The sequence below is a fragment of the Agelaius tricolor genome, unplaced genomic scaffold (genome assembly GCF_023055355.1).
Source record: "Agelaius tricolor isolate 1412-34295 unplaced genomic scaffold, bAgeTri1.0.p SCAF_2, whole genome shotgun sequence".
Classification (NCBI taxonomy): Eukaryota; Metazoa; Chordata; class Aves; order Passeriformes; family Icteridae; genus Agelaius; species Agelaius tricolor.
The window spans coordinates 68,784,168-68,795,712 of NW_027269262.1; the positions used below are offsets into that span (position 1 = coordinate 68,784,168).

Consider the following 11,545-nt stretch of genomic DNA (forward strand, 5'->3'; position numbering starts at 1 on the left):
ACAGTATTCAGCTCTGATAAACCTTCAGTTCAGACTACTCCATACTTTATTTTCCTATTCTAGTTTATCACTAACACTGCCAAAGGAAAAACACTGGCAAGAGAACTCAGTGAAGGTTCATACTGAAAATGAAATGGTCATTCATTTATTATGTATTTTTTGGCAACAGTCTTTTTTTTAATAGTCATTTATGCTGGCCAGAGGAAGTGCGTGGACAATCTGCCAACACGGGAGAGCTCCTGAGATTTTCCAGTAAGTCTTGCGCAGAGGGTACGTCCCTTGACGTCTCCACTCCAGCAGTTTTGGGATCACTTGAAAATCTGATTTTATCTTTCCCTGGAGTAAGTCGTGAGCTCCCAAGACTATGGAAAACAACTCCGGGTCATGATTGAGCTAACGCACGCATACGGCGGCACGGACGCTGCTCTGCGGCCGCTCCGGCCCCCGGCGGGGCTGTGCGGTGACTGCAGCCCGGGCGCCGCGACCCGCGGGCAGCGCCCGAGCCCCGGGGCCGCGGGGCGGGCGCGGCTCCGGGCGCTGCCGCAGCAGCGCCGCCGCCCGCGGACTACAGCTCCCGGCGTGCCGAGCGGAGCCCGCCCGCCCCGGCACTGCCCGGCTGGGCTGGGCCGGGCCGGGCCGGGCCGCCTGGGGTCGCTGGGAGCAGCGCGGGCGGGGGTGCGGCCGGTGGCGGAGGCGGGCAGGAGGAAGGTGAGTGTGTCCGTGTGTCCGTGTTGTCCGTGTGTGCGTGCGGGGGCCGGCGCCGCGCCGGGCAGGTGAGAGCCCCGCGGGCAGGAGGAGGAGCAGCGGGAGGCGGAGCAGCAGCGGGAGGAGGCGGCGCGCTCCTGCCCGCCGGGGATGCGTGTGTGCCCGTGCGTGTCTGCGCGCCGCTCACCTCGGTATCGCTCGGGTCACTCGGTGGCGGGTGGATCCAGCTACTCCCGGCGCCGGCGGGAATCGCTTATCCCAGCGCGGCCGGTTCTCGCTGAGGTCCCGAGAAGAGCGTGAGTGAGCAGCGGCTGTGAGCGATCACGTATGTGCTATAGACGCACATGTGTTTCCTACGCATGCAACACATTTGTCGGGCTGCAGGCTTCGCCCCGTGACACCGGGCGGCCTCGAGGGGGATGGGGCCCAGGCGAAAGGGGTAATAACGAATTAATTGCAGATGAGAAGTAATATCCGTCTTTGAGTCATCAGTCTTTGAGGCATAATTTCATTCCAAAAGCTCTTAGATGAATGGTAGATCTTATATAGGAAAGCACTGCTTTTCCCATAGGATTATCAGATTTCCACCGGAGAATACAGATCCTGGATTATTGAGCTACATGGGATTTGCGTGTTTCTTTCTAATTAGTCTGTGAATCTGAGTGTAAAATTCTTTATTTGGAAGGGGGGGATGGGAGTTATATGCTTCTAAAAGAACAGACATATCTTTTCTCTGACATTTTACACAGTTTTTCTGGTTATCCCGTGCTCTGTGCATACTTACTGCCTTAATTGGATAGTGGTGTCAAAGGTTGATTAGATTCCCTAATAGATTTTGGATCTGCCAGAGGATTGCAGTTTTAAATGCGTGGTTAAAACAATCGTGTTTGCTGTCTCCCCTCAAACAGTTGAGAGGAGGGCTGATGTATTACATTTGCGTTATCTTCCCTTTGGTTCATTAACGTATCATCGTGAGGTTGTCGGGTTTGGTTTTGTTGTTGTTGTTTTTTCCCCCCTGTGCTATTTCATCTGCAGACCGAAAAGAAATGAAAGTCAGAGAGGATTTGTTTAATCATTTAACAGCTGACACAAGCCATGTCCCTAACAAAACGTTGGTGAAAAAGTGGTGAAGAAAATTTCTGGGATACAGCAGCGCCAGTACTGTGAAGCCGCTTCTGCAGGTCAGGGGCAGCATTTGCTGGAGGATGCCGTAGCCCAGGACGTGAGGCTCGTGGGGACAAGGTCGATGGCTTGCATGGAGCTTCTCTACCTGGCCGAGGAGAGCAGAGAGGTGCCCCTGGGCACCACTACTGGCTGGAGCCTGCCCCCCCATCCCTACGAGCAGCAGCAGTGTGAGGGGGGTGAGGTGGACCCCAGAGCAGCCGCTGCCGTGGCAGCCCTGCACTGTGAACGGCACTGCAAGCCCTTGCAGAGGGGCCCTGTGGCCGAGCCCCCCCTGGCATCCCAGCCCTCCTCCCTGGGCACCTCGCCCCAGGAGCACCCTGCCCCCTCCAGCACGTCCCAGCCCTGCCACCCAGCCGAGAGCTTGCCCAGGGAAGAGGATGGAGGGAAGAAGAAAGCCTGCTGCTGTGCCCAGGAACTCGAGACATCCTTCACTTATGTGGATGAAAATGTAAATCTGGAGCATGCAAGAAGTCCCCCCACTCCTACAGGTGGCCAGGATGCCCCTCTGCAGCAGCATTCCTGCAGGGAGCTGCCACCTGAATGGGCACACGATTCTCCTTCCTTGGTCTCTGAGGAGGACGATGCTGCCTCGGAGGCAGCAGCTGGGAAATCCGTTGACTATGGATTCATTAGTGCCATTTTGTTCCTGGTTAGTGGCATTTTGCTGGTGATAATTTCCTACGTGGTACCCAGAGATGTGACTGTGGATCCCAACACTGTGGCTGCCCGGGAGATGGAGAGGCTGGAGAACGAGAGCGCAAGGATCGGTGCTCACTTGGACCGCTGTGTTATCGCTGGGCTGTGTCTCTTAACCCTGGGGGGCGTGGTGCTCTCCAGCCTGCTGATGATGTCCATGTGGAAAGGGGAGCTGTACCGGAGGAGCAGGTTTGCATCCTCCAAGGAGTCTGCAAAGCTGTATGGATCTTTCAATTTTAGAATGAAGTCTGGAGCAAATGATAATATGCTCGAGCTGTCGTTAGTTGAGGAAGATGTGCTTGCCATAGATAATTAGTGTGGTCATGATTTTTAAGGCAGCATTTCTACAGGAAAATATGTTTCATTAAAGAAAGCAGATGCAGCTAAAGATAGCTGGTGATGCAGTTTATTTGTCTGACAAGAATGGTGTTATCTTAAGCTCTATAATCAAATGTTTGCAATATATGAGTACTTGTTGTAAAGGGGAACTGTGCCAGATGAAATGCAAATCATATAAAATAATGAAAACCACTGAATAAAAAGAGACTTGTGATAAGTAGGTTCCTCAGATACTCGTTTATCATAATATAAAACATTCCATTGGTGTCTTGCCTATATAATTTTCTTATTACTCCCATATAGAACAAGAATGACCTTGACACTTTCAAAGCTGTTAATTTTTGAAGCCTGCAAGATTATTAACATTCTACTTGACAGAATATTAAGAGCAGGACCAATAATTAAATGGTAGGGCTAATATTTCATTAAGAGATGCTTTTTTATTCTTTAATTTTAAGCAGATCCCTTCTCTTCAATTAAGTAACAGCTATGGGAAGAAAGAGCACCACTTGGTCATGGCTGGCCACAAACCTCCCATATTTTCAAATAATTGTACAATTAGTGATGATTATTTAAAATATGAAATAAGAGGCAGAGGGCAGGAAACCATATGGCTCTTGGTGCTGGTAGGAGACAAAAGGCTCTTTCAGCTTGAGGTCAGCGGCTCCATTTCAGTTCAGATTAGCAATGATTGATAGTCATTAACTTCTGATAGCTATAGTGACCCATATAAAAGAAGTTTAGTTCCTGGTGGACAGATGTCTTTCTATGAAAACTGCCATAACATGAATTAACAGACCTCTTGTTTGGAGTCTCAAAAGACCCAAAGACTGAAAAAGCATAGGGATGCTGAGACTTTTTCGGTACACATGCCAGAAGAAATTCAAGCTCAGCTACAGGGCTTTGCTTATACTGAGGCTGTCTGCATCTTATTAGTCCTTTTTGAAACTTCAGCTTTATGTCACTAGGCTCTCACCCTTCTCATAACCAGCAAGGAGAGGTCAGGAAGGAGCTCTCTTGAGACTTGTTCAATAAACCCCAATTTATGTGTAAAGAATAAATCATCAGGAAATACAGAGGTTAAGTATCAGGCAGTTTACTGGCTGACAAGAAACTCAGCATAGGGGATGATCAAGGGTACGTGTTGCTATTAATCTCAGTTGTGTGGCACTGTAGCCAAAAGCCTGTACAACTGATGGTATTTGCTTTTATTACCAGCCATTTTCTGGAGAGCATTGATAACTTTGATGTGTTCTTGCAGTGCTGGGAAAACCAGTTCTTACTGAGCAATGGTTAATACATATACATACATACATACATACATACATACATACATATATATATATATATATATATATATATATATATATGTCTTGTTAATGTGTATATGTCTGCTATATGTGTATGTGTCCCTGCCAAAGCCAAACATGGGTGAAGACCTCTGTCTGTGTAGTCTCTGACTGCAGTCTTACAAGAAATGTGCTTCATTATGACAGCCTTCTCAGTTGTGAGTTAACTCCAAAATATCAGGAATATGAATTATTTTTAAAATAATTCATTTTTTAAAATAACACAATTTTTCCCACTGTGACACACAGGAGAAGAGTTCTTTTGGGAAGGTGGGAGGAGATTTCCTTTATGCCCTCTTTACCCAGTAATATGTGGCAGCACAAAGTCCAGAATAACAAGTGGATGGCAGAAATATGGGTTCCTCACAGAGAGACTGAACACTATTTTGCCACTTGGTTCTTTGTTCTGCTTCTCTGGTTTTTGTCAGGAGACAAGTGCAGCACCCAAGTCTGCCTCCATTAGTTCAGTCCCTTGTGCTTGCTGGCTGCAGGTGACCAAGGTCCCAAGGAGCTGCCCTGCACCAGGTTCACACCTTTGGTCAGCAAATTCCATTGTGTGGTACCCAGGCTGTAACACTGGCCCTGCAAAAGAGATCTTGCTTCACATGTTCTCTGCTCCAACTGCAGCTTGAGGTCAGTGTTACTGCATAATTAAATGAGCTGCCTTATTAAAGGGTGCTGCTGCCCAGTAAATGATTCTCAGTTTATGTCATGATACACAGTGTGTTCTCAGGCAGTAACTCAGCAGTGACCTGCATCTCCACAGTCATCTTTGAAGAGCTTACATCCTTCTGGCTGTGTCATCAGAGATTCCTAATTGAATCTCTAGGATAATTACATAAAATATCTTATATCTGGAAGCTACCTCAGCCTGTTGTGATCAGTACTAGAGAGGAAGGAACTACCCTGAGAATCTGGATGCAGAGCAGGAAGGTTCCTCTTTTGCTGGCCTTGGCCGGTGGGTGAGGTATGTGAACACAGGCTGCACAGCTTGACACTTCTCAAGGTGGGGAAGTGGGAACATCACTTCCTCTCATCTTGCCCCTGAGGATGGGAAGGGCCTGGCCTTCCCAGGGAAAGCCATGCCAAGCAAGAGGGCAAATGTTGCTGAGCTGGGGTCAGCAAGGTGGTGTAAGGCAGGGGACAGACATCTCGGGGCATGAAAACCCTTTCGCCTGCCTGGACCCCATGTTCTTACCTATGTGACAGAAGCTCTAAAACTGAGGCTGGTGGTTTTGAGAGCTATTATTTTTATTTTTTATTATACATATGCATTAAATTGGAATACATTCCATTATTGCAGGAAGATGTCAGCTTAAGCTGTAAGGATCACAGATTTCTTGCAGGAACCATGACATGCCTTAATGCTGATTATTAGCACTAGAAAAAGGAACTGTCAGTATGTTATTGTCAAGTGAGAAGTTTTCTGACACTTTGTAAAATGCCTGTCACAGATCATGAACCTGCAATACTTTAATGAACCCTGAAATTTTCCCTGAGCATCTTAAGGAAATATTATTCAACCTAATAATCTAAATGTACACTGCAGAAGTGTAAGGAGTAATAAAATTTAAACAACAGGACTAACAGAGTTTCTTTATTTTGGTGTAAGTGTGTGCTATGAAAGAGGTGAAGGAAGGCCTTCAGAGCTCAGGAATTTATCAGATAAAAATGCTCGGGACATTTCTCTGATCACTTTAGAAATTGCAGCATGCTGTGAGTTAGTGGTGCAATATAAAACCTCTGGACTCTCAGGTTCTCGTGCTGTGAAACCAAACACAGACAGAAACCAAAGCTCTTGCTGTCTGGTGGCTGATGGTGGAAATGAATGTATGAACCCACTGGCCAGGCCTTCACAGCATTCACCTCACATGAGATGGTACCAAAGGGCGAGGCCAAGGGACGTTTATTGCCCCCTCATGCACCCTTGCGATTTGACTTCCCCTGCTCAAAATTTAAATGTTCTAAAAATACAAATAGTAGAAGAATTCTTGGTGCTTTTTTCACTGCCTGGGCTAAAGTTGTCACTTGATTCATTGGAGAGCTTTCTCCTTTTTTGGGAAACTAAATTTTGGCATATACTGAGTGGGTTTTAGGTGCCCTCTAAACATCTGATTCTGAATATGGATTTCTGAGTACCCTGGAAACAGAACAGGATTTGTGCCCTTAGTGTATTTCTGACCAGCCCCAGCTGCCAAATATGACACTTTCCCAATTTCTACCTCATGGCATGTCTGCTGGCTGGGCCCAGCCCTGGTCTCTACCTTCCCACTGGGGGTGTCCGTGCTTCCCTGAGCTGTGGGAAGGGAGGCTGCCGGTGTCCGGCTCCCTGCTGCTCAGACAGCTCCCTCCTGCTCACCCGTGTTCTCAGTTCCCTTTTCTCGCTCAGACGCCGTGGCTGAGGCTGGACATTTGGAGCTGCATGGCATCTGCTGGGGATGCTCACCAGGACAGAGGCTGTCACTGCACTATCCCAGCCCACACGCTGTGGACGCCCAGCGTGTCTCCCACCAGCCTCGCCTGCTCCTGCCAGCCTGAAGCCGGCCCCGTGGCAGAAATTCCCAAGACTCTCCTAGGAAGCTACACTGGGTTGTTGCTGGGTTTTTACGTGTTTACAATTTTTTAGTCTTTGTAATTCTTTTCAAAATCTGTCTGCAATGAGTTTACTGACTAAGAAAGCAACTGGTTTAATTTTGTAAGACTGATTCACAATGGGGTGAAACATCACAGTCCATCATGAGCTGTTCAGTAGTGCATTTGATGCCTTATTACAATCGCAGCCGTGTTCTGTACAGAGGCAAAAATAAATGTCTATGAATTTGAGCACTGTCATTGTGGGCTTCTTTGCTCTTTGCTGATTCCAGTGATTGGCTCTTCTCCCTCCGTGCCATGGGTGCAGTCCCCAGTCCTCAGTGGCATGGAGCCCATGTAGGCAGCAGGGCCACCTGGAAGAGGCAGTGTTAGATTGAGCTGTGCCAGCACACCAAGCCCATCCCCAGCTCACCCCTCCATCACGTCCCTGCTGCTTTTCCTTCCCAGACAGAAGTGCCAAGCAATGCAGCTTCAAACCCTGCTGCACTCGTGTTCCACCCAACTCCACACAACCAGAACAAAAAAGAGAAAAAGTGGGTGGGAGCAGCCATGGCTGTGTGAGGAGGCAGCTGGTGAGGTGCTGTGTCAGGAGGTGGGTGTTGAGCCCCTGCTCACCATCACCACATGCATGACCACTTCAGTATCACATCCTCACCTTGGCCCAGCTTGGCCATGGCCAGGGCAGGAGGGCAGAGAGTGCTGGGCCCAGCACCAGCCATGGTGGTTGATGATGGATGGGCATGCAGCTCCCAGAGGGCCCTGGGGGTGATGGGTGATGCAGGGAGATGCAGGAGCTGTGTTCCTGGAGGTTTGTGGGCTGGGCACTGCCCCCTCAGGGTCAGCTTCACCCCTCCCTCCAGAGTGGGCAGCAATCAGAGGGTGCTGATGTGGGGCCAGCAGCGACTGCCACCAGCAGCTAAGCAGGACCTCCAAGGAGCCACAGTTTTCTCCTGGCTTTTTTTGCTTCTCTCAGATCCCCAGTGTATGTCAGTTAAGCACCTTGAGTGCCTTTGACAACCTGTACTCCCTTCCAAACACAATTCAAAGGTATGCCACACAGGTTATGCCTCGTCAGGTCACTTTTCATTCTGGTGTGACAGAATCAGACCCTTCCCTGCCACTGTCTGTGAATCACCATGTGAGTGGGAGCACTGTGGTGGGTGTGGATCCAGGCTGGAGCAGGGACTGTCTACTCCTGTTACCTGTTACCACAGAACAGAGTACAACAGGGCTCCAATTTGCCATCCAGGTTTCAGGCTGTTACTGCTACAGGAGTAATAAAGGTGTCCCAGAAGTTTGGCCCAGAAGGCCAAATTGGCTGCAGTGACTGCACTGATCCCAAATGCAGGCTATGGTGTGCAACTGATGATTAGCAAGAGGTTAAGAGAGTAGATGTATTTATAGATATGACAATCCATTCGCTTAAAGAACTGGGAGGCTCTCTAACCGAAAGAAAACACAAATTCATTTTTATTCTTTTTACAGATTTCTTCTTACCATTTTAAATTTTGAAGGATTCAGTGTCATGTACTATATTCACAAGGTTTTTTTCCCTGTGTTTATGAGTCCTGGCAAGGTCAAGAGTCCTATAGGCTGCAAAAAGGTGAGACTTCTTTGATTTTCTTACCAGTTTAAATTAAATTGTGGATATTATAAATCTGCATAAAACCAAACAAGACAAGAATCTCTTATTTGAAATGAACCTGCTTGATACTTGTTTGTGTAAATGTAAATGCAGTGCCCAAGGTAGAAACTGAGACAAATAATGCACGTTTTATTTAGATTTTCAATAAAAAAAATGATTGTTAAAATATTTCTGCAGACTTGCTGTATTAAAAACTTGTAAAGAGTTCTCTGCTTATTTATGTGTAGATTGGCCCACTGTTACATATGATAAAAGATACTGAGCTATTGCCATTAACTGAGCTACACCTCATGGGCATTTGACCATTGTTTTGAATGAGGGCATTACAGCCTAACAAGTGTGGTTTTTGTTCACCTGCACCCAGTGTGTAACCCATAGACCACTGAAAGTTCTTCCATCTGCATCGAGAAATGAGAGAAATGCTGAGCAGCATGAAACATAATGTTCTCAAAAAGTCTCCTGCACACAGATACCAAAGAGAGCCACCTGGAGAGCTGGAGAACCAAGGCTTCTTTAAGTTCCAGTCCAGCACTGCAGAAAAGGCTAAATTAGTACAGAACCACTAGAATAAATTAATCTGAAAAGGATCACAATTTTTTTTCCTCAGAGGATGACATTTACATTTAATTTAAAGTACAAAATAATCTTTAAAAAAAAAATCTCAAAAACTCAAACTAAATTTGCTAATATTTGGAGGTATTTGGGTAAGGTTATGCACATTTAAGAGATTTGTATTTGGCATAAAAGGCATAAAAAATCAATAGGCTTCTGTTGAAAGAATAAAACAGATATCTTTACATCAGCATAAAAAGCTCCTCTTTTCCAATGATCATTTCTGTTTTGACAGATGTGTATGCAGGGAAATTTAGCTATTGTTGAATAAAACATTTCCAGAAGCAAAATTGATTAAGTCCCTTTTGCAGAGGAAAAAAATCAATTCTTCCCATTAGAAGGATCTAAAAGATGTTGATCAGCTAGAAATGTAAATAAAGTTCTTTAATCACTATTCTCTAACTGCAGTGTATCCATCTACATGGGATTGTCTTATCTCTTTATAGCTTAAAATAAATTTGGTTGAACTCTAACATGAAGTAGCTTCTGACAAACTAGCCAGAGTAACTGTGCTTGTATGTAAATAATATCAAGTAGCTATCCTCACATTTTGATATAGCTTTTCTCAAGGATTAGCTGTTCATGAAATGAATGTATATGTGCTAACAATATATCTAGGCTGGGAACAAAAATGTACTCACTGAAAGGCAGAGCAGTAGAAAGTATGTGACTGTTCAGTTCCTATGGATTCTGATTTCACGTAATAAAGACAGCACTTTAGAGATCTCTTCATTAGTAATTGTTGAGGGCTATTAAAGGTCATGGAGGGCTATTAACAGAAGGATGCCAAGTCTAGCTCTGTAAGTCCCTAAGCTTCTGATTGCTAAGAGCTGAGAGAATGTGCTGGTCTATGCTTGCCCTTCCCTTTGTTTTACATAAAGCTGTTACTGCTGCAGGCTACTATCTGAGCCTATTTTGTGACAGATGGACCTTTGATTTGATCCAGACTGACCCTGTGTTCTCAAAACTTCGTGCTCTTCCTATAGGGGCAATACCAAGTAGTTGTTTGCCACTGTGGCTTCCTAAAGAAGGAATCAATAGATCACGGCCTTAACTTTGTTTTTCCCTCCTTACAGGAATGGTAACCATGGCTGGAAGAACTCTTGAGAGGTCATTTTCCAGTCTTCTGGAACTTTCACCCTCCATCAGTCCTCAAAGATGATTACTCATGGCTGTGAAATGGCTGCTGAATTCTCTGAGCACTCTGGTGTGAATTTTATAAAGCTCGCATGATTTGCAGATACATTATGTATCTATGCAGCCTCTTCTGCTCTCTACCAGCCTAAGTTCTTAAGATCTGAAGTCTGTGGATAGTCTGAATACTTTTAGATTTTTTTAATGAGGCAAAAAAAGGTTGAAGCACTTCAGCCTTCTCAATGTCATTTTCAATTGTGTCCTGTCTCACTCCCCACCAAGCAGAAAACCTGTTCTTTCTTTGTCTTTTTTCTTCTTTCTGGTATAAATATAGAGCACTTCCTCATGACCTTTTTTTCTCTTCCATGAGGATCTCACTTGCTTACCCCCCCAAAAATAAATGAAAATTATTATTTATATGTTCTAATTTCCCCAGTGGGGAAATTTCTTAAATTTTAGGTCACTGTTATGGTTAGCCAAATCCATGTTTACAATTGTTATTTTTCTTTCACGTTTTCACATTTCACATATGGTGTTTTGTTTCCTTAATTTTGGTTAAGAATTTGCTAAATTTTCCTAAATGTCTTTTCCCTTTAAACTTCTCCTATGTGGGCCATAGTAAAAAGTGCTTTGAATTTAGCTGAAGTTTCTTATTCCTTGGGATCACTTCCCTGGAGGCAGAAATACTCAGTTCTAACAGCCCTGTATTGTGAGGAGTTTTTTTGTACAACTGAGCTCAGTGAACAGCCTGGTGACCACAATCCCCACTCCTGCCCACCTCCATTCGTTCCCCACTCAGCCTTTCTTCAGTGTAGGCAGCAGTGGTCCAAGGTGGAGATTTTGTGTTAGTCCTGCTCTTTGAGCCAAGCTGTGTTGTTAAGGAAAATACTCCAGGCTTGTCTATGAGATCAAATTACAATGCATGGCTATTGAGATGGGAAATGTCTTCACTTAAACTTCACAGGATATTGAAACCAGTCTTAGCAAAGAGGTGAGTTAGAAGCAAAAATCAATATTAGACAATGCTGAAATGCCTCTGTTCAGCTGCTGTTTTAAATGCCTTGTACAGGCCTTTCAAATCATGTTGCCAACAAATGGAGGAAATACAGCTTTTAAAAAGTCAGAGAATTATTAATAGTGTGCTTGACCTCCAGCTCTGCACAGTCTACAAAAAAAGCATCATTTTTCATATGCTGCTGCCTTATGCCTAATTCTGCAAACCCTGTTGGGAAGCAGTTGCTCGTAGGAGAAGTGCATTCAGAGAGTGAGGGTCAAAGCTTTAGATCCA

The 11,545-nt window shown here is 45.4% G+C and overlaps 1 protein-coding gene across 6 annotated transcripts; it reads left to right on the forward strand.

The window, feature by feature from the left end:
- The first annotated feature begins 567 nt into the window (after positions 1–567).
- TMEM74 (transmembrane protein 74) lies at positions 568–7,097 on the forward strand. 6 transcript variants are annotated; one of them, XM_071421367.1, is made up of 2 exons: positions 568–708; positions 1,741–7,097. In XM_071421367.1, exon 2 carries the CDS (start codon positions 1,952–1,954, stop codon positions 2,900–2,902), a length of 951 nt encoding a protein of 316 aa, XP_071277468.1. In that variant the 5' UTR covers positions 568–708; positions 1,741–1,951; the 3' UTR covers positions 2,903–7,097. The 6 variants fall into 6 exon arrangements, with proteins under 6 accessions (XP_071277468.1, XP_071277472.1, XP_071277467.1 ...); XM_071421371.1 differs by having other exon boundaries at positions 1,789–7,097; XM_071421366.1 differs by lacking the exon at positions 568–708 and adding an exon at positions 778–1,030.
- Positions 7,098–11,545: the final 4,448 nt, after the last annotated feature.

Excerpts from the sequence above, each read along its gene's own strand:
- TMEM74 (XM_071421367.1), top strand. The coding sequence starts at position 1,952 with ATGGCTTGCATGGAGCTTCTCTACCTGGCCGAGGAGAGCAGAGAGGTG.